This window comes from Dermacentor andersoni, chromosome 1 (genome assembly GCF_023375885.2).
Source record: "Dermacentor andersoni chromosome 1, qqDerAnde1_hic_scaffold, whole genome shotgun sequence".
Lineage (NCBI taxonomy): Eukaryota > Metazoa > Arthropoda > Arachnida > Ixodida > Ixodidae > Dermacentor > Dermacentor andersoni.
In genome coordinates, this window is record NC_092814.1 from 107,093,011 (window position 1) to 107,115,439 (window position 22,429).

The following is a 22,429-nucleotide window of genomic DNA, read 5'->3' on the forward strand; positions in this document are numbered from 1 at the left end:
ATAAAAAAAAAAAAAAAACGCTACGACGCTACTACTAGACATGGCAACAGCTACAAACCAATCAAAGAAACGTAAATTCAATGTACAGTATGGTGCATTTCTGCTATTTCTGAAGAAAAAAGAAAGTGAAAACCTTACAAGTTCGTCCGCGTGAATATAACGCAAGGCGTGCAGTCGCAAAACCACATTAAATCACCGGCCACCCAGTCAATCAACACTCCTGCCACGACGCGATGCGTCGTGTAAGGCGATGACAGTGCTAACCTCGCTGGCTGCGAACAATGGCGCGCAACAACGCCTCAAGCAAACACGCCTCTCTGTGCGCTCAGTTAACTGCGACAGCAAACACGAGTGGGTGCACGCATGGTAACGTTAAGCATCGCTCCGCTCGCGTATTGCACTAAGCGCAGGCGCAGAACAACTTGAACAATCGCCGTAAACTTCACCACCAATTATCGTCAATCAACGCAAACAGCACAGAAAGCTTCGCTTACACGAATTCTCAAAATGCGTGGGATCCGCATTATATATATATATATATATATATGTGTAGCTTTCACATCGCTGTCGAGGCAATCCGGGAACGCAAAATCATTGTCTATTCTCCTCGATTCTCTGTGTCAACAACAACACAGTTGCGCAGTGGTGAACAAGCAGACGGACACAAACAATAATAATAAATAAATAAACAAACCTGCTCCGAATCGACGAGGTTTCAGGGACGAAACGAGTTCTAGTGCCCTGTGAATTCGTCCCACTTTTTTTGTATCTTTCTTTTTTTTTTACTTTCGTAGAAGCGGGACGGCATGGTCCGTGTTACAAGCCTGAAAATGAGAACCAAGCTTAATGGAACGCGGAAGTGGAATTTGAAGAAGGCCCTAGTGCCGGATAAAAGTCTGCTCGCTTTTCCCCCAGCGCATGCAATATTGCGCGACACCATAAAACGCACTATAGATCCGAAGTTCCTGCTTAACGACATCTGGACCAACACACCATAGGGTTTTTCGCAAGTGGAAGGTGTACGCGAAAACCTCGTTACTTATTTAACATACCGCGAACTTGTTGCAGGACAATTGTATGTGAAATACCTGCCACAGTGTGTCGCGCGCAGGAAAGAGGTTGCTGTTCTAGTATAGATAATAGCATATTCTAAACAGTTTCACGAGGACGCTTTGTCCTGAGATTTCACGTTCAAGCAGTTCCTAGTTTAGGCCCATGCTTGAAGTATTATGAATCCGACAATCAGATTTGAATAAAGCACATAGGAATCAATACACACTCGTGCTCCTTCAAGACGGTATGAGCCTTGGGTTGCGATGGAGAACAAAACATCGAGCTTGATAAATTCGCACAGTGGGGCACCTGGTAGCTATGAGTGAAGTATGAAAGCAAATTCTACAATAAAACCAATAAACAGAGAGAGAGAGAGAGAGAGAGAGCACCACTAACGGTTAGTATGCAATATGCTCATGACCGTGAATTAACGCCACTTAAAGAACGTTTGAACTGAGAGAGTTAGAGAGAGAGATAAATGGGGTCGGAAAGGCAGGGAGGTTAGCCGGAAGAGATTCTGGTTTGCTTCCCTTCACTGTGGAAAGGGTAAGGGGAAATGAAAGACGCAAAGAATAGCGGAGAGAAAAAGCAAAGGCACGAAAAATAAATATACGAGGTTGGAAACGTCCATGAGAACTAGAGTCTCTCTAATAGGCCACTCGAACACAGAAATTTGTAAAGGGAAGGAAATGTAGGGAGCTCGACAAAACGAGGAACCCGTTCTATTGAAGAACATCGAAAAATACGAGCATCCAGGGGCCGCATCCTTTGATGGTTCTTTTCATTTTTGATTCTTTATGTCATTCGTCATCGGCTCGCACGAAGCCACGCTCCTACTATCGCCGGGATCGTCCACTCGGCAGGATGGATGATGGAAAATGAACAGAACTGGAGGGAAACAATCCTTAAAAATACGAACACTGGGCCCATGCACTCAAAGAAGTTTGCACGCTTAAGCGCATCAAACGAATACGTGCAATACAATCGCGACAGTGAAACATGTATTAGCGCAGGCAGCCGGCCAGTGACGAACAGCTCATGAACGAAAGCTTTCGTTCCATGAATGGCATTCATAAAGTATTTCGCATGCAAGACCTGGGGTGCTATGCAGGAGGACCGGTGTTTGGCAAAGTTCTGGATCTCCACGAGCTCTGGCAACGCCCTCAGATGAATGAGCTAATGGTATCAAAACATAAAATTCAACCCTGGGCACGTACGCTGCCAGTTTCATTAATTTAATTCACTCTTGAGTTATCACTTGGGCGTTCCTTCATCCATGGGTGGCCGAAAATGGAGTCATATGGTCAAACCGTTGCTGCCTTCGTTCATTTGTTTATGGTTCCACCCAGTGGAAGTGCAAGTAAACCACAGAATAAATGTTTTTGATGTATTTTTATTAAACACTTTATGGTAGTTTATAAGCATCCCAAGATGAGGTAGATGTGCACTGAATAGGCTTTAAAATAATTTGCAGGTTATTACATTTCGCGTTGTACCGCGAGGGAATAGTGTATGGCCAGATAACGTCTGAAGCAGGTGATCACGCCCGCGACGCGCTCCAGGAAGAAGTGGAAAGCAGGTTGCGCCGAATGTGTAGATAGATAGCGGGACAGTCACGGTATTGAGGTATTGCGATTTGTGTTGGTAACAATAAGCGGCGCTGGCGCGTAACATTGCACAGACTTCTGTGTTTGAAACCGGGAAGCGGGGTGCGCAGGATGCGCTCCTGTGATGACATACGTGACTTTACGTTTTAATGTCCGCAGCTTTCATGTGTTCCACGCTTTGTTCACTGGCAGCCCGTCGAGCAAACTCAGGCGAGCGAGAAACTCGGGACATCCTGCACAGCATTCCTGTTCGCAAGTAGGGCCAACCGATCTCTATTGCTAACGATATGATAGAAAAGGCCCTGGACATTGGCTAACTGCCCACTTCGAGAATCGAATTCACAAAGCTTTTAGTAGCTAACGCTCCTTGTCATTGGCCGGTCGCCCGCTCTAACATTATGTTCATTATAACGATTAGCAGGCACCTATTCTTAGACTTCTCAAGCGCACAAACTGTTTGCAAATACGGGCCCTGCGGCCGTAATGACAAAGCTTCTCCGACGTGAGGGCGTTTCCTTATTGGCTTGTGTTCAGACCACTGCTACTCATGATAGCGAATACGGGCCCTGAGTCGGTATTCATGAAGTGATTTGTGCACGCTAGATCGGCTCATAAGAACAGGCCCCCGTTTATTGTTATAGCAGACATCATTAATGAACGCGGTCGGCCGGCGAACGAGAAACCGTTCTCACCATGAAAAAGCTTTGTGAATTCGACCCCAGAGCATCGCTTCTTACTTCAACAAGGTCCGTACTTTAAAAGAAACTCTTGCACTAGGTCCAACACATTGAGGAAATTAGATGATTGTCCTCTGAGTGAACAGACAGTACTAGAGCAGCATCCCCACCGATCATCGGCTCAGAAGGCAGTGAAGGCACTTTTGTGCTTTCTCAGAACGTCTGGTTTGCACGAGGGGCTTTGACTCAAGTACTCTCCATGCACGTCTCTATACCCTCTCTTTCTCCGTTCTCTCTCTTCCCCTTCTCCCTTCCCCAAGCGTAGGGTAGCCAACCAGACTCTTGACTGGTTAACATCCCTGCCTTCCTTATATATTCTCTCTCTCTTACACTGGAATTATTCGTAAGAAAAACTTTCAGCCAATCGCAATGCTGGACATATTGTTACGGCAACGATAGATCGAACACTAAATACTATTTACAAAGTATATTTACAAAAGCAACTGCAGGGCTGGCATAGGTGGTGCTGGTTCAGCCGACAGCTCGAGACTCAGGAATAGTTCGTCTTCTTCGTCGGGGCTCCTGCGTGCATTCTCCAAAAGAAACATGCAATATGCACGCAGCAATCTCATTAGCGATGGAGGTCGGCCGATGACAAAGGGCACCGACAAGCGAAAAACTTTGTGAATTCAGCCGCATAGCTCGTATGCGTAAGACTTCTCGTGCGTAGCATTTCCTCGTCCGCCGGTGTTCGTGCACCTGCTATTCAGGATAGTGATCAGGGCGATTACGTGATGATCTTCGCGGCGATGACTTATCACGGGCCGCACCTAGGTGAGCAAAGTTTTTTGAACATGGTCCCAGAAGGAGGTGCCCAGAAGGCCTTGCTTCGCGTATTCGCGCAGACGCGGGGAAGCGCGCGAGAGCGTCTGTTGTGGCTGTCGTTTAACCCGCCGCTCTTGCGCACCTTTTCTTGAAGATGAGTGCTGGCCGTTCTTGGAGCCCCCGCTGCCGCCTCGTGGCCGTGCCGCCGCTGCTGGTGCTGCTCACGCTGCTGGCAGCAGTCCCTGCGTGTGTGGGCAAGAAGCTGCACAAGATGGCTGTGCTGGCCGGTGCGTACGGCATTGGTGCCGGCGGACACTTGCTGGGCGGCCTGGGCCTGCTGCATGGCTTGCATGGTCTCTACAGCCACCACCATGGGCACCACCACGGCTACCACCACGGTCATCACTACGAGCACCACGTATCGTACGCCGTGCCAGTACCGGTGCCGGTGCCAGTGCAGTTAGTATCACGTGTGTAGATCACTCGCACTGGCGTCACCACGGCTGTCATGTTGAAAGGCCCCATGGAGTGGTGAAAACAACCTAATTTGTTTAATTTTTGTACCTTGAGCAGCGCTGTGTAAGCTATGAATTTCTGTACCGTGTAACCGAACCTTCCCGATGTGCTCGTAAAAGTGCGGAAGGAGGTATTGTTCCATCTCTCCCGGGAGTGACATCGCTTAGGCGAGAAGTTTCTCGAGGTGTGAGGCTGGACTGCTTTCATTTATAGGAAGTATGGAGGACAGGTACTACATATCCATCCAGCTATGAAGAGTCCAAGCAAGGTTCTCGACTTGGCCGTGTGTGACAGTCGATCCACGCGTCCATAATAAATCCAAGAGCCAGAAGAGAGAGCAGTGCATCCGACTATGGTCATGTCACCGTAGTGACGGCTATCTTGGTTTTCATGGTTGTTCGCCTTGGCACCCGTCGTGTTCATTTATGCGTCGAGTGCAACGACTTTGTTTACGGTGCCGTATGACAGACCCCTTGTCCGGGAAAGACCATTATTCTAAAACAAATCCCCTCACACATTGACACAGGGTAGTGGAGGGGGGGGGGATTACAGAGGTCAATGTACTGGGTGATGACAGGTTGATGAGTATGTAGCTGTGGGACACGGCACTTTCGGGTGCTATGTCGTCTTCCCATCTGACAGCGCTACCAAGAAATTCAGCCTTCGTGTTCCCGCGCGATCTGCGTCCCGTCAACGACTCATTGGCGTCCGCTTCGACGTCCAGACGTGGTCTGCCGGGGATCCTGCTTCCTGCTAGTCTAGGGGATCTCAGCTCATCATCACCGGCCCCGCCGTCACACCCCGGGGATGTGCGAGGATGGCGTCGAGGCCTTTGCCACTGGCGCCCCCCAAGAAGCACTGTTTTAAATTCGAAGGGTGACAGAACTCCCGCATATAGTTTCGCTGTCCTTGAAGTATGAGTTTCTCCGATGGGTAATTTTATTTATTTATTTATTTATTTATTTATTTATTTATTTATTTATTTATTTATGGATACCTCCAGGGTCCCAATAGGACATTACATGAGGAGTTGGCACGTAAAAGACGGGAATGATGATGATGATGACATTAGAAAGATGAGTCGGAACACTCGATGGCAGACCTAAAGCGCGGTGTATCGCGTATGAGGGCAGTTTGTCTCGGAACGCCATTCCAGTATCGAGCAGTTCGGACAAAGAATGACAGCAAGAAAGTAGTGGCGCTGGCTTGAGGTGGGATTACCGAATTCGGATGGTCTGTTCGACGAACACGATGAGCCAGCTGGATCAGCTGGCCGTCACGAGGTATGGAATAAAAAAAAAAAAAAAAAAACGTGTGATAGAGGCATAGGCGTGAGATGCGACGACGAGAGGCAAGAGGCGATAGGTCTAGTTTAGATTTTAGTGATGAAACGGTAGCGTGATATGAGTAATCTGAAAGAATAAATCTAGCAGCACGGTTTTGAACAGATTCAAGGGCTTTAGGGAATTAGTTTGGTAAGGGTCAAATATAGCACATGCATTCTCAAGTTTTGGTCGCACGAGTGTTTTATAGGCAACTGATTTGACGGGTGGCTGTGCCATGAAAAGATTACGGCGAAGATAACCACGAATTTTGTTAGCTGAATTAATTATGTGGCTTACATGATTTGTCGAAGACAAATCTTTGGAGAGGTGAATTCCTAAGAACTTGAAGGAGTCGGTGGTAGATATAGTACAGTTATTAATCTTGTAGGCAGGGGGGATGTAGTTAGGTCGACGATGGAATGAACTGTGTACAGTCTTACTAATGTTCAAGGACATCAGTCATGTAGCACACCAGTCTTGAATATGAAAGAGATCCTCTTGAAGGGAAGAGACGTCAGCGACGTTATTGATAGGGCGGTGCAGGATGCAATCATCAGCGAAAAGACGTATTACAGAGGTTACAGTGAATGGCAGGTCACTAATGTAGAATAAAAATAGGAGTGGCCCAAGAACAGTGCCTTGAGGTACACCAGACAGAACGGAGGAAACGGAAGATGTAAGGTTGTTAGCATGTACGAACTGTTTTAGGTTAGTTAAAAAACAATGGATCCAGTTAAGAACAAGTGGGTGGATGTTTAGGCGTGATAATTTTAGCAAAAGACGAGAATGTGGAACTTTATCGAAAGCCGTGTCGAAATATAAAGAACAGGACGTCAGTTGGAGTGTTACAGTCAAGGTTTAAATGAATATCATGGATAAATAAAGCTAGCTGCGTTTCGCATGAGTGATCTTTCAGGAAGCCATGCTTATTAGGGCGAAAGAACTTCACTGAAGTTAGGAAGTTAGTAACATGAGAGTAGGTAACGTGTTCCATGATTTTGGAGCATACGCTGGTGAGTGAAATGGGACGGTAGTTACGTGAGGAAAACCGATCACCTTTCTTGAAGGCTGGAGTGACCTTCCCTATTTTCTAGTCTCTTGGAACAGTGCCCGTGTCAAGTGATTGCTGAAGAATGATACAGAGGATCAAACTACACACATAATTCGTATTTTTTAACACTTTGGCATTAATACCGTCTATCTCACATGATGATAAGCACTTCAGGCCATCTATAACCTTAATGGTGCCTTCTGGCCTAAAATCAATACCTTCCATTGGTGGAAAAGCGAAAAATGGTAAACCTGGAAGTTCATTGGTAGGCTGTTTTGTACACATTGAACAAAATGCAAGGTTCAAGGCATTAGGAACATCTGATTCAGAAATGGGTGAACCAGAATTATCACATAGAAAAATAGAGCTATTATTTTCAGGTGTTATCGTTTTCCAAAAACGCTACGGGTTAGAGTGCAGCATGTTTGGGACGGTAGTAGAAAGGAAATCACGTTTTGTGTGTGCTTTTAATGAGTTGTACTGTTTAGTGGCTTCGTTATATTTTTCCCAGGCAGGAAGAGAACCTGAAGATTTGGCAACGCGAAATAATCGTTTCTTTCTTATTGTTTAAGGGCTTTAAGATAGTGTTATACCTGAGGGAAAGCGCTCTTTCATTTATGGTGATAGTCGGAATGTAAAAACCTATTAAACGCAGCATTTGTGCTTTGAAAAGCGCCCAGTTACTCTCGGTCGACGGCTCTGATACGTAAGGGCAAGTTCCTCGTGAAAGACAGAAAGTTTACGATTAATACTTGAATAATCGGCTTTATCATATAGCGTTAGTACTCTATTTTATATTTTACTTTTGAGGTATATTGCAAGGAAACGTGGCATGGATGACGGTGTGATCGCTAAGACCACAGACATACGTAAGAGGAGGCATCTTATCGGGGTGTGACGTCAAGACGAGCTCTAGGATATTTGACGAGTGTTGAGTTATTCGCGTAGGTTTAGTAACCACCTGTGATGAACCGAAGAGCAAGCAAACATCTGCGAAAGATGTTTCTCATGAACATTTATCTCTCTCCCTCAGTACCCATTTTGTTACTCTCATACGCCAACATTTATCTGCTCTATGCGTTACATGACCTGTCTAACTTCACTTCTTAATCTCAATCACCCAGGCCGGTAGATTTTTAACTGGAACGCCTTTTGTGTGTGTGTCTCCACGTGTGCGTGTTTTTTTTTTCTTTTCTTTTTTTAGCGTTTTCCTCTCTGTCATCTTTCTAACCCCTATCCCCCATCCCCAGTGTAGGGCAGCAAACCGGAGACTCATATCTGGTTAACCTCCCTGCCTTTCCTCTTCATTCTCTCTCTCTCTCTTAATCTCAATTACAGTACCAGCTCTAGCTACCCGAACTCGCTCTCTAATCCATACCGCCGTCCTCCTGTCTGTTAACATTACACCTATTATTTTCCGTTTCGTCGCTCGTTGCGCAATCCGTAATCCTTCTCCAAGTTTCGTTCCGAGATATAGTACTGGGGTATACACTGATTATCAACATCATTTTGATGAGGGCTAGTTGTCCCACCTTCAAGATAAGCTGAAACAGGGCAGCCGAATCTGTGTTCGTGTTTCTTTCTTTGCCCTTGTTTAGACGCGCTGTTTGAGCTTATATAGCACAATTTTCTTCAGATTACCCTTCTTCCAGCGTAGGTTAGCCAACTAGTCACTGTTGCGGTTAAAATGCCTGCCTTTTTTTCTCTTTCCCTCTATCATTATGTCGCGCACATGACTCTCTCTCTCTCTCTCTCTGTCTATCTTGCCCCTTCCTTTCTCAGTGATAACAGTAAACGGTCATTCATGTTTTGCCTGTTATTGCCTCTGCATTGCCTGCAATATGCGATCGAATACATTTTTATTCGTCTGAAGGTTTCCTCTTGGCTAGCCTGGTTCCTGTGCCATCCTCAATTAGATAAACTTAATCCTACACAACATCAAGTGGCTGGCTACCATTACGAACCCCTGTATCCTGGCCAGGCTATAGAACATTTGTTTCCTGCGTAACGATCCGTTCATGCCTACCGTTAGACTTTATCGCTTCATTTCCTCAATTATTCTTATTTTTTAAGCATCTCTAGCGTTACTGAACAGGACATTGTTACCAGCAAATCGCCGTTTGGCGCGATATTTACTGTTAATCCTTCTTACTTACATATACTGGGCAGTGAAGCTAGGCAAGTAAAGGAAAGGAGGCACATCCCTTAACCCCCTGTCCCTGCGTATAGGATAGCAAGCCGGACGCACGTCTGGCTGACCTCACAACTTTTCCTTTCTCTCTTCCGTCCTCTTCCTCCAAGGTAAGTGAATGATTTCATCTGCCAAACATTGAGTAAATGTCTGATTTGATCATCAAAGTGAGTAAGGAGCTTTATAATCCTTGTAACATGCCCTTTCCCCCACCCCCAGTGTAGGGTAGCAAAAAGGGTGCTCGTCTGGTTGACCTCCCTGCCTCTCCTATCCTAGCTCTCTCTCTGTCTCTCTCTCTGCACCACGTACGAGTCGTGAGATCAATATCACATTGCAGATTTCTGCTCTCCGTTTCGCACGTGTCATAATCGGCATGATACGCTATTACTCACTTTATTTTTCCCCATTGCTTTGTGATAGCGTTATCGCACTAAAATTGATCCAACTGAAAACGTTAAAATGAAAACGCGCCATGAAAAATAAAAAGGAACGGCTCTTCAAGTTCAAGACGGCAATGCTCAGGGACACTCCCCAGTCTTGGATGAAACACCAGGCTGTGGAAAAAGAGTACTGTCATGCTCTTCGCACCGCCAAACACAAATTTATGTCATGTGCAGTGACGTATTAACGGGGAGGAGGGGGACTGTGGACCCCGAGTTCCAAGTGCCAGTTGGGGGGGGGGGGGGGTTGTGATATACGTCTGAAGATCCCTCTCTTTTCGCCGGCTTGACTGGGAGTAAATGGCATAAAACGCTCCGATAACCAGCAGCCCGAGCGCATGTACCCGGTGTACCAGATGTGTAGTGCCGCATAATTGTCGTCTGCAGCTTTATCAACATCTTACGTGATAACTGAACGTATATGTCGGCTAAAAAAATTTAATTCGCTATGTGGTCGCTCAACTACTCGCCTTGGAGGAACGTTTCATGTGCGGGGGGCACTCGTTGGATGCGCTCATGCTCATGCGTCGCTAAACATACAGTCTAGCGATGTGTCTCTTGGATCCTTCTTCCGTTCAGTCCGGGCTATCTTAAAATAGAATATATTAAATAACTGGTTAATTAAAATTATACAGAAAACCTTGCAACGCAGGAATTGAGGACCATATTAAAAAAAAACTTCTCTAAACAAAATCGTCTTGGGTGCTAGAGCCTCCTGTACTTTGGCACTGCGGGCGGCCCAGTATGACAGTACCGAAAGAAATATGAAATAGTGCACCAGTGACGCCGATCTCTCTATTCTGTCCATTGCGAGTGCAGACCAACAGTAGCGCAAGCTTTCGTCGGCACGGGTTTGATGGTGGCCTTCTCTTTTTTTCCCTTTTTTTGCGTGGTGACGCCAGGAATCGACGCGAAGCATGCTCTATTCCGTTCCCAACCTTGTGGCGGTACCGCAGCTCGGATAATTACGTTTGCCAATAGCAGCAAATAAAGTAAGGCAAACTCAGTATATTGTAGTCAAGGGCGATTTCAATCAAAAGTGGGAAAATTGCAGAGTGGTGAACAATCAATTGGCAACTACGGCGTGGATTCTAGGAACACTCGAGGAGAGATGGTAGAATTCGCGGAAAGGAATAAGCTGAGAATAATGAACACCTTCTCAGGAAGCGTTGGAACAAAAAGTGGACCTGGAAAAGCCCTAATGGTGAAACAAGAAATGAAATTGATTTCGTACTTTCTGCCGGTCCCAGCATAGTGCAGGATGTAGAAGTGTTAGGCAGGGTTAAGTGAGGGCTAGGATTTACCTCAATTTGAAGAGAGCAAGAGTAAAATTGGTCAAGAAAAAATAGGCCAACGTAGACGCAGCAAGAGTAAAAGCAGACCTATTCAGGTTGGCACTTGCAAACAAATATGCAGCCTTAGAACAGAGAGATGAAGATGACATAGAGGTAATGAATGAAACCGTAACTAGGCTGGCTTCAGAAGCAGCAATTGAAGTGGGAGGTAAGGCACCAAGGCAGCCAGTAGGTAAGCTTTCTCAATTAACAAAGGACCTAATAAAGAAACGACAAAGAATGAAAGTGTCCAACTCAAGAAATAAGATAGAATTCGCGGAACTGTCTAAAGTAATCAACAAGGAGAAAATAAGGGATATACGAAATTATAACGTGAGAAAGACTGAGGAAGCACTAAAAAATGGACGCAGCCTGAAAACAGTGAGAAGGAAACTAGGCATCGGACAAACCAAGATGTATGCACTGAAAGATAGGCAGGATAATATCATCAGCAATCTCGACGATATAGTAAAAGAAGGTGAAAAATTGTATACTGACCTGTACAATACCCAGAGGAGTCAGGATACCTCCATTAGAAACAGTAATGAACAGGTTACAGAAACACCCCCTATAACTAGCGATGAGGTCAGAAGGGCCTTGCAAGAAATGAAACGAGCAAGAGCGGCAGGAGAAGATGGAATAACAGTTGATTTAATCAAAGATGGAGGAGACAATGCTCGGAAAACTCGTTATACGAAGTGTCTATCAACTGCAAGGGTCCCAGAAAACTGGAAGAATACAAACATTATACTAATCCACAAGAAGGGAGACGTTAAAGTATTGAAAAAATTATAGGCCCATTAGCTTACTTCCAATATTGTATAAAATATTCCCCAAGATAATCTCCAATATAATAAGGGCAACACTGGACTTTAGTCAACCAAGGGAACACGATGGTTTCAGGAAGGGATACTCTACAGTGGATCACACCCATGTCATCAATCAGCTAATCGAGAAATGCGCAGAGTACAATGAGCCTCTTTACGTGGCTTTCATAGATTACAAAAAGGCATTTGGTTCAGTCGAGATGCCGGCAGTCATACAGACGTTACACAATCAAGGAGGACAGGATGATTACGTAAATATCTTGGAAAGGATCTACAGAAATTCCACAGCTACCTTAATTCTCCACAAGGAAAGTAGGAAGATACGGTACCTATAAAGGAAGGGGTCAGACAAGGAGACACAATATCTCCAATGCTATTCAGTGAGTGCTTGGAAGAAGTATTCAAGCTATTAAACTGGGAAGGCTTAGGAGTAAGGATCAACGGCGAATATCTCGGCAACCTTCGATTTGCAGATGACATTGTCCCGTTCAGAAACAGTGAGGACGAGTTACAACGAATGATTGAGGACCTTAACAGAGAGAGTATAAGAGTGGGGTTGAAGATTAATATTCAGAAGACAAAGATAATGATCAATGGCCGGGCAAGGGACCAAGAGTTCAGGATTGCCAGTCAGCCTCTAGAGTCTGTGAACGAGTATGCTTATATAGGTCAATTGCTCACAGGGGACCCTGATCATGGGAAGGAAATTTACAGAAGAATAAAAATGGGTTGGAGCGCATTCGGCGGACATTGTCAGATCCTGACTGGAAGCTTGCCGTTATCATTAAAAAGAAAGGTGTACAATCAATGCATTCTACCGGTGCTGGCATATGAGGCAGAAACTTGGAGATTGGCAAAGAAGCTCGAAAACAAGTTAAGGACCGCGCAAAGAGCGATGGAACGAAGTATGTTAGGCATAACGTTAAGAGACAGGAAGAGAGTGGTGGTGGATCAGAGATCAAACAGGGATAGCCGATCTTCTAATTGACAGTAAGAGAAAGAAATGGAGCTGGGCAGGTCATGTAATGCGTAGGTTAGACAACCGGTGGACCATTAGGGTTACAAAATGGGTGCCAAGAGAAGGGAAGCGCAGTCGAGGACGGCAGAAGACTAGATGGGGTGATGAAATTAAGAAATTCACGGGCGCAAGTTGGAATCGGTTGGCGCAGGACAAGGGTAATTGGAGATCGCAGGCAGAGGCCTTCAACCTGCAGTGAACATAAAATAGGATTATTATTATTATTATTATTATTATTATTATTATTATTATTATTATTATTATTATTATTATGACCGCGCAGAAGTTCCTGAAATGGAGCCTAAACAAAAGCTTGCGCGGTATCCAAGACCGCCGTGCTGGCGCTGAAACATCAACGCCCGTCCCCGGAAAATTTTCTCGGGTATCCTCGCCTTCTTGACTACACCCAGGGAGGGGTAGGGGGGGACTGAAGACTTATGGGCCCCGGGTGCCAGACGGCCTAGCTACGCCACTGGTCATGTGACCTTGAATCGCTTATTAAAAATAACCCTAGAAAGTTTTGGAAATCAATTTCTCCCACCAACACTGCCGTTGAGATCATTTCACTGGTGGATGATGATGACACAAACGTTAAACCGGAGAATTCTGCTGCTTTATTCAATTCTTACTTTACGAGTGTTTTTACAAAGGATGACTATTCCAGCATCCCATCTACGGAAGAAGTCGATTATAGATACATGGATCCCATAGCCATAACTACTGCTGGAATTGCAGCATTAACAACCTCAAAGTATCAACATGCGCAGGAATTGATGATATTAATACTAAAATCCTTAAATACACAGTCACAGTATCTAGTCTCATAGTTGCCCACATCTTTCAACAATCATTATCAACGAGTGAAATACCGCACGAATGGAAAATCAGGAAAATCATACCAATATTCAAATCGGGCAAGACATCTAATGTTAGTGATTATCGTCCAATATCTTTACCGAGTGTCCCATGTAAATTACTTGAACATGTGATTGCTTCCAACATCGCCCAGCACCTAGAAGCTAATAGTGTTTTTTTTTTTTGCCTGTACCAATACGGTTTCAGAAAAGGTTTCTCATGTGACACACAGCTCTTAAAATTTACGAATGATTTACTCATGCGCATGGATAATAACCTAGACATCGACAGCATATTCATCGACTTCTATAAAGCTTTCAGTCGAGTTCCGCATTGTCGTCTAATATCTAAACTTTCGTCCCTTAATTTAGATTCCTTAATTTTATCCTGGGTGAGAAATTTTCACACCTTCCGTACACAATACACCATCATCAATTCCTTCTCATCTGCTCTTAGTGATATCACCTCCGGCGTCCCCCAGGGTAGTGTTCTCGGTCCCTTGTTATTTTTAATTTGCATTAATGATCTGCCAGCGGGTATCTCCTCTAACATGCGACTTTTCGCAGACGATTGCGTAATCTACCGTAAAATCTATTATTCAGCTGATCATCTTGGTCTCCAACAGGACCTGGATCTCGTAACTAATTGCTGCTCACGCTGGCGAGTGTCTCCTAATACCGACAAATGTATACTAATGACCTTCATCCGCAAGAAATCAGCTTCAGCATCTAACTACACTCTTAACTGCCACGTAGCAGGCACAACGTCTTACAGGTACCGTGGCGTGCATCTGTCACCCAAACTTTCATGGACAACTCACACAGATAAAATCACAGCACAGGCATCACGCACCCTCGGCTACCTTAAATGAAACCTTCACGACGCTCCTACTTCGACCAAATCACTAGCATATCTAACATTTGTCCGTCCTCAACTTGAATACGCGTCATTAATTTGGTCACCTCACCAAGCCTATCTAATCAACGCTCATGAACGTGTTCAAAATCGCGCCGCGCGTTTCATCGCCAAAGAGGACAAGCCGTCGTTCCAGTGTTACTAATATTAAGCCATCTCTGTCCTTATCCTGCTTAGAATCATGCAGAAAGATAGCTCTAATCTGCTTATTTCCTAAAATAACAAACCGCCAGCAGCAAACCTCCCTCCCTCTCTCCCAGTCGTTACGAACATCTCGCCGTTTGCAAAACAACCACTCCTTCAAACGTATCTTTGGGAACACAAACGCCTTCAATCCATCAGCCTTACCCCTAGCGATTGAACTATGTAATAGTCTCCCTGATAATGTTGTGACATTCATGACCCTGTTTAGTTTCGTCATGAAGTAACCGCTATTTTTTCGTGACCAGTTGCCTTAATTAATTTTCTCTTAATTATGTACGCGCTTCTCGCTAACTTCTGTAGTTGGCAATGTCAAGAAATGTGCCCTTGCATTACTTTTGTAAAATTTGACGGTGTTAAATGATGTACCCCTACATTGTGTATGTCGCCATTCATTCCGACATCAATCAATCAATCAATCAATCAATCAATCAATCAATCAATCAATCAATCAATCAATCAATCAATCAATCAATCAATCAATCAATCAATCAATCAATCAATCAATCAATCAATCAATCAATTTTATTGTTACATAAAAATAATATACAGATGGAAGTATACAGAAGGAGGTCCCATAGTTAAAACTGAATTGGGAACTCCTGTTCAGGGTATATTGCGCTTCGCTAACTATTATGTAACGTCACCTAGTTTTATGTACCTTAGTATAGGTCTCATATACTCGTTATCTCTTTACATTCCTTGTAATGAAGATGTATATTGTAGAATCCCCCCTCACACAATATTCCTGCTGAAGCCTGTAAGGTTATTTTCAATAAATAAATAAATAAATAAATAAATAAATAAATAATCATAACACGCATTCTGTTCGTACCATAGTTTGAAGGCTACTGCTCAAGTAACAGTAAATGTTTCTTGAGAGTGCAGCAGTTCTTCCTACGGCGCTTTAAAGGCATACAGTGAGGAGGGCTTTTCTTCATTTCTAGGGGGTACATATTACCGCGACGTGGAAATAAAGACTTAGTAGAAGCGAGTAGGGAAAAACAGAACGAGAACTAACCTTGCCCTTTCCTACTCACTCCTAAACTAAGTATTCGTTTCTACGTCGCGCTAATATGTACCCGTAGACTTGAACTAACTCGCCCAGCTAAATATTTTCTTCATTTGTTTATATCGGAGTGCCGCATTAATTGTCACTCACGTTCGAGCACACAAACATTGCAACAGTAGCGATTGCGCGCGGAGGGGCCTTGGGGCCTTTAGACTTTGGTACGGGGACCTCTTTCATAGACAAGCACAGCCATGCAGTGGAAAAAGATATGCAATGTTCTCAAAGTTAAACTATAAGTAATTTTAATGAATAATAACAGTTTCGCCCGAAAACCAATACATTGATTGCGATAGCAAATTACTAGACAACTATACGCAGTAAGGTTAGTATTATCAGCTATATAAACTGCTGTAAAACGTTCGCGTACGAGCTAAATTAACAAGTGCGGTGTCACGCGCGCACAGGCAAGCACGAACACATCGCACTCGATGAACGCGGACACGCTGTCAAAACGATGGCGTGGTGACGAGCAGCAGCAGCGGCGAGCGAGTTCCCCTTCGGGATGCCTCTCGCTTCAACGCGAGCTAGGCGCGCGAGAACATAGCGCAAACGAAGGCATCAGGTCAGCTCTCTCGGGTCGGCTAACCTTCGAATCCACCGCAGATTACCTCCAAGATCGGACGCGCGCGGCCACGCTCTGTTTAATGCTCAGCAGCGTCATGCGCCGCCGCGGCCGGAGTAGAAGCGGAGACGCGCGCTACCTGCCCCCTCCCCCCCCCCCCCTTCCCCTCCTGAGAGCACGCGCACATCTCCCCGTTCCCGCTCTTGCGCGCGCTAGAAGTCGGCGCGTCCCCTCCCCGCCTTCCTCCCTTGCGAGCGCGAGAAGACGCGGCCGCATGAAACCACCATGCTTCTCGGCTCACCCTCGCAACCTTTCCTTCCCACCTATATACAGCATACGGCGCGCGGCCGCGATCTTATTGAACGTGGACTTAATACCGAACATCACTGTGACGCTGACGCCAACGCCGACCACAGCGGCGGAAATTCTGCTGTAGTGTCCATATATCTGCCATCGCAATAAAAATAATAAATAAAAATAATAAAAAAGGCTAGCCCAGCTACACAAATGCTGCTTGCACAGGTGGTTTATGCGCTTCGGCGAACACAGTTTTTGCGACCAAGTAGAGTACGCAAGTACAGAATTAACACAAACCTGTTAATGAACTTTTCAAATCTCACCAATATATGACGTTTATATTAGTTACGTGAAGATCATCGCACAAGTATATATCAACGAGTATATTCGAAGAGGAAATTTTTAAAAATTTTAGGAATGTTTCAGTCGGAACTTAAGCAGGTGTGCTAAGACGAAAATTTTTTTGAAATTAATGCTGAGGTAGCTTATAGAATCTTCTTAGAAAAATTTGCTGCAACATACAGAAATCACTTCGTTTCTCAGGAAATGATGTGCAACAAGAGCATTAGAAAGCCGTGGCTAACTAAAGAATTATTAAGAAAAATTAAAAAGCGAGAAAGGCTCTGCTGGCTAATCAAGACACGAGAACGTACCTCTATACTTGAAAGAATTTTAAGCTTTTCCGTAATAAATTGTCTAAAGAATTAAAGAAAACAAAGAATTCATATTTTTTGCGACAAGTTTTATCCTGTGTAGGAAACAGTGATAAACTATGGAAGAAAGAGAAAGAGAGAGAGACAAAGAGGAGGAAAGACAGGGAGGTTAGCCAGTTTAAGTACCGGCTGGCTACCCTGTGCTGGGGAAACGGGTAAAGGGAATAAAAGGAGAAAGAAGAAGAAGAGGAGAAAAAAAAAAAGAGAAATCGGAAAATTCACGCAGTAACGCGATAGTACGCGATACAACACTCAAAGGCGATCAGACAATTCGCATGTCCTTAAAAACTTCAGCAAAGCCCTTAAGGCCTTGAGTGCCGAAGCCCGTCTGGACCAGTGTCCTAGAGCTTTTTCTTCTGTAAAGGGGCGATAAGGTAAATGCTATTGCTGGGCGGAAAGAAACAGCTGAGCAGATAGGAAAAAAATCCATAGATGGACATGTAACAACTCCACAGGACATGGTAAATGCGTTCAATCATTATTTCGTGCACAGCGGCCTTATGCAGGTATCAGAGCATCCGAAAAGTCCTTTGCCTTTCAACCAAAGCACAATTTTCTTACAGCCATGAAACACTGCATACGTTCGTTCAATATTCCAAGACCTTCGTAACACCTCCAGTTGTGACACCGATGGCTTACAAATACGACAAATCAAACACGTAATTCATGATATAGCTCCTATTTCAGTCTATATTTTCAATTTGTATATTTTCACAGCAACATTTCCTTCTCGAATGAAGACTGCAAGGATTGTAGCCCGGCATAAGAAGAGTGATACATTTGACATTCGAAGTTACCGACCGATTTCTATTCTCCCAATATTTTCCAAATGTTTAGAAAGAGTTCTTGCGTAGAAGTTGTCCTCGTTTCTTTCGAAATACCAACTCCTCTCAAAGACTGCAGCACGGTTAAAAAATATCCTGTCAACGGAGCTTGCGCTTCTTGACTAAAAAGAATTCATCCTCCGTAACTTCGAACTCAAACTTCTGACCTTTGGCATATTTGTAGACGTTACCCCGGCTTTCCATGTTATTAATCAACAAATATTATTTCAGAAACTTGAAAGATACCGTATAAGGGCATCGCACCAGAATTTTTCAGCTACCTCACAAACAGACAGCAGTTTGTGTCAATAACTAAACTAAAGTCACATTTAAAGGAAATATTTTCAGGCGTCCCTCAAGCGACCCTACTAGGCCCGTTGCTCTTCAACCTCTACGGGAATGATGTTGCATATATCCATGAAGAGTCAAAGCTCATATATGTACGCTGACGATCATAGCATATTTATATCTTTCGTCTGCAGAAGGATCGACATTTGGGCGAGTTGGTACTGGTTGAACATCTTGAAGGGGCAGCGCAATGAGACGGAGACAGAAGGCAGGAACACACAGGACAGCGCTGTCCTGTGTGTTCCTGCCTTCTGTCTCCGTCTTATTGCGCTGCCCCTTCAAGATGTTCATCCGTCGTCTGTCCCAACAAGTTAGTTCGCCAAGCAAATGTAATTCTTCGAGAACTGAGCACATGGTCCATGCAGAACTTCCTTCAAGTTAGTGTCACCAAAACAAAAGCCGTTATTTTCCACACTAAAGGTACACGTATTCTATCAGACAAGTGTAACATTCAATTCAGCACAGATTGACATAGTACTAATAAGATTCTTGGTGTATATTTTTTGCCATCTATTGTGGGACAACGAAGTTTAAAACTTCGTCGCTCACAAAGTTAGCCGCACTGTAGGCCTATTAAGTCGAAATAGATATATTTTTCCTACGTCAGCAAAGCTCTTAATATATAATGAATTATTCGCCTCCCATATATAGTATTGTCATTTTGTATGAGGTTCTACAACTGAATCGAACATTAACAAACCGTTACTACTACAAAAAAAAATCTTGCGTATTATTGAAAACTTACCATATACAGAGCACACGGAAGCTGTCTTTGCAAAGTATCACCTTCCTTCAATTCAACAAATAAGTACCCAAAGGCTATTAAAGAAATTTTATCTCATCCTTGCAGACATCGCAAGACGTTCTGCTGAAATAGCTAACTTACAACAGGGTCAACCTGCGCGACTTCCTCGTCACACAGAAATGTGGAAAGTCCTTCGGTCTTGAACTAATTATGGCGATCAAATGCTTCAGCGTCGCCTGTCAAACCTTCTGAATAGTTTCCACGATAGAGGCATAGAAATTCACAACCTAACTCAATCAGAATTTAAACTGCTCATCAACCGTCACCCTCAGTCAATATGTTCCACTACTCGCTAACACATTTTAACACTGCATTAATCTGACCCCATTATTTGACGTGGTTCTTAATTGTTTGATTTTGAAGCTACAATACCATCTTGAAGTTTGCATTATAAACATTTGTTTCCAGTGTATTGCAATTCATATTACTCTGTTGCTCTGTGCAAATGAACCAAAACTACTTTTGTATTATTTGATTTTGAAGCTATAAGATAATTTTGAATTGTATACTATATATTTGTTTTCTCTGTATTGTAATTCATATTACATATTCTATATTTATGTGTTGCTCTGTGAAAGTGCTCCAGAATTATGTAACCATATGTGTACGCCTCTTATAGTTGCTGCTTGTGTAGGGATCGAGGGCTCCTCAAGCTGCTTGTACGCAGCTTTTACCTCGACCTCCTCCATTCTAGAGAATGGGAAATAGGGAATAAAGAATAAAGAGGAATTCGTTTTTCCGCACATATAGCGCGTTTGTGTTCCGGAATGCTAATAATAAAATTAAACGCTAAGTACGCCAATCTCGCATTCAGAGGCGGTAGTGTCGATACAAAAATGACCCCCCTCCCCCCTGCCCCCTCTGAAGCAGCCGATTGCGGGGGAACATAGGAAACCAGTGTTTTTTTGCCATCCGAGAGCAGAAACGTAGCTATATCATCAGCTCTACCCTGAGCTGCGCCACAAGGGCGGTTAATCTTTGGGCCGCGACTTCCGCCCCTGAATGCGAAATAAACATATTGAGCGTCAAATCTGAAAATGAATATCTTTGAACACATTCGCTTTAGGAGTGACAAATAAAATTGAGTTGTATTCGAATATACGATTGTCTTCAAGTTCCTAAGTACACATGTACTACATCACGATATTAAAAAAAAATTCAGAAGTTTTAGTTAATTATGTAGTTGTGGACTCGTTCTCGAAAATTGCCTCCACCAAAGCGCATCAACCACTTCCGCAAGCAACTTTTGCGTAGCGAGCATAGCCTTTTTTATTATTCCTCTCGACCATCCAGAATAATGATTGTAATTTACGAACTACTTATAATGCACTGTCCTGTGCGTGTTGTATTGTGAGAGCTGGGCGGCGATTTTGCAACGATGTATTTTCTTATGCTATTCCTTTTCACCCATTTCCCACTTTTCCTGCGTCGTCAGTGGTCAGAGCGATGCTCTGCTCGCGTTATCAACGAGAACAGCCGGCCGTGAACTGTGGCGATAAGAGTGGCGTAGAATCGACCGGAAGGCGTCGCTAGAAAAGCGAGGCCCTGATTCTACTAAGTGTATTTTCTTATTTGAGTCTTTATTGAATAAAGGGAAAATCAGACATCCACCCGTTCGTAGCAATTGCTACAAAGGAAACCCAACATGTTTACATATTACACATGTTACATACATATTACAACATGTTTCTATTTCTTTTTTCGTTAATAGCGTTATTACTGGTATTTTCCTTTTAGTATTTTAACACATTTTGTATTTTGTTCATCTACGTGCCCATCCTGCTAAATTCCTGTAGATGACAGGCAGTAGCAATAAATAAATAAATAAATAAATAAATAAATAAATAAATAAATATTACCTTAAGTTTAACTTTGAGGACCCTGTATATACTTAACTTTGGCACTAGTGGAATATTTCCGTGGATGATAAGCGTCGTGCTCTACCTCCGCTTACACTTACACTTCCAGAAGCTATATCCTCAGGTAACATCAATCCCAAAGGAGGCTGTCTGTTGTAGCCATCACAAAATCTGGAAAGCAGGGACATCTATGACATAGTGTTAAGCCCTCGCGTTTACAATCCTGGCGGAGGAAGTTATACTTTTCGAAACAAACAAACAAGCAACCAATCAGCTTTAGCCATGTCTTTCTCATTGCATGAATAGCAACCGCAGGTGGCGAAAGCCATGCCCTTATGTAAACTATAAGTGGCGGTGTCAATATAGAGCGTTGTTGAAACATGCAGCGTCCACCATGTGCACACGGGATATCACCATGACCTCGGCTACCACGGCTTCGGATACCACAGCGGCTACGGGGGATACGGCGGTTGGTGGTGAAGCCATGAACTATGACCTCAGCGGAGAGCACCAGCTGGCTAAGCAGCAGACCAGAACATCAGGGACTCCGGAGTGTAGGCCTATGTGTGAATATTGCATGTGACAGCACGTTCCGACCCGAACGAGCAGGTTACATAATGTAAGAATCATTTTTAAGGCAGTTCTCTTAACAGCAGAATTTCAACCAGCTATCTGCAGGAGCAGCCTTGTGATGGCTCAGACTGGATCCGCCCGCATCCTCAGGAAAGTTGACAGTTGCCTTTCGATACACTGCTCAACAACTCGACATGATCCTTACGATCTACTTGAGATCAATGAATTTCTGACAGGTGATCAATTTGGCTCTGCCATTAGTTCCTAGTTTCCACCTGTATCGCGACACGCACGCACAACTGTGCAAGCTCAATAAATATATTTTAGCCACCCGTCCCGAGCATTTATTTATTTTTTTAATAAAGAGTTCACCAGAACACCATTACGCTTCACTGTAAAACCATTAACACATGGCGCCTGTTACCCATTCTATTAAATACTATACAGTCGAAAGAATAACGAACGTCGACTGAATAGTCCAATAGTTACATTTCGCTTGATGTAAACCTGAAGCCATACTTTGTGTTCGCATGTTTAGCGT

The 22,429-nt window shown here is 43.9% G+C and overlaps 1 protein-coding gene across 1 annotated transcript in view; it reads left to right on the forward strand.

Moving 5' to 3' along the window:
• Positions 1-22,225, forward strand: part of LOC126545579 (uncharacterized) — a 40,591-nt gene extending 18,366 nt beyond the window's left edge. The window contains exons 2-3 of the mRNA XM_050193500.3: positions 4,317-4,621; positions 21,702-22,225. Coding sequence (XP_050049457.1) covers positions 4,317-4,621; positions 21,702-21,795 — 399 coding nt within the window. The 3' untranslated portion in view covers positions 21,796-22,225. The remainder of the gene's footprint in view (positions 1-4,316; positions 4,622-21,701) is intronic.
• Positions 22,226-22,429: the final 204 nt, after the last annotated feature.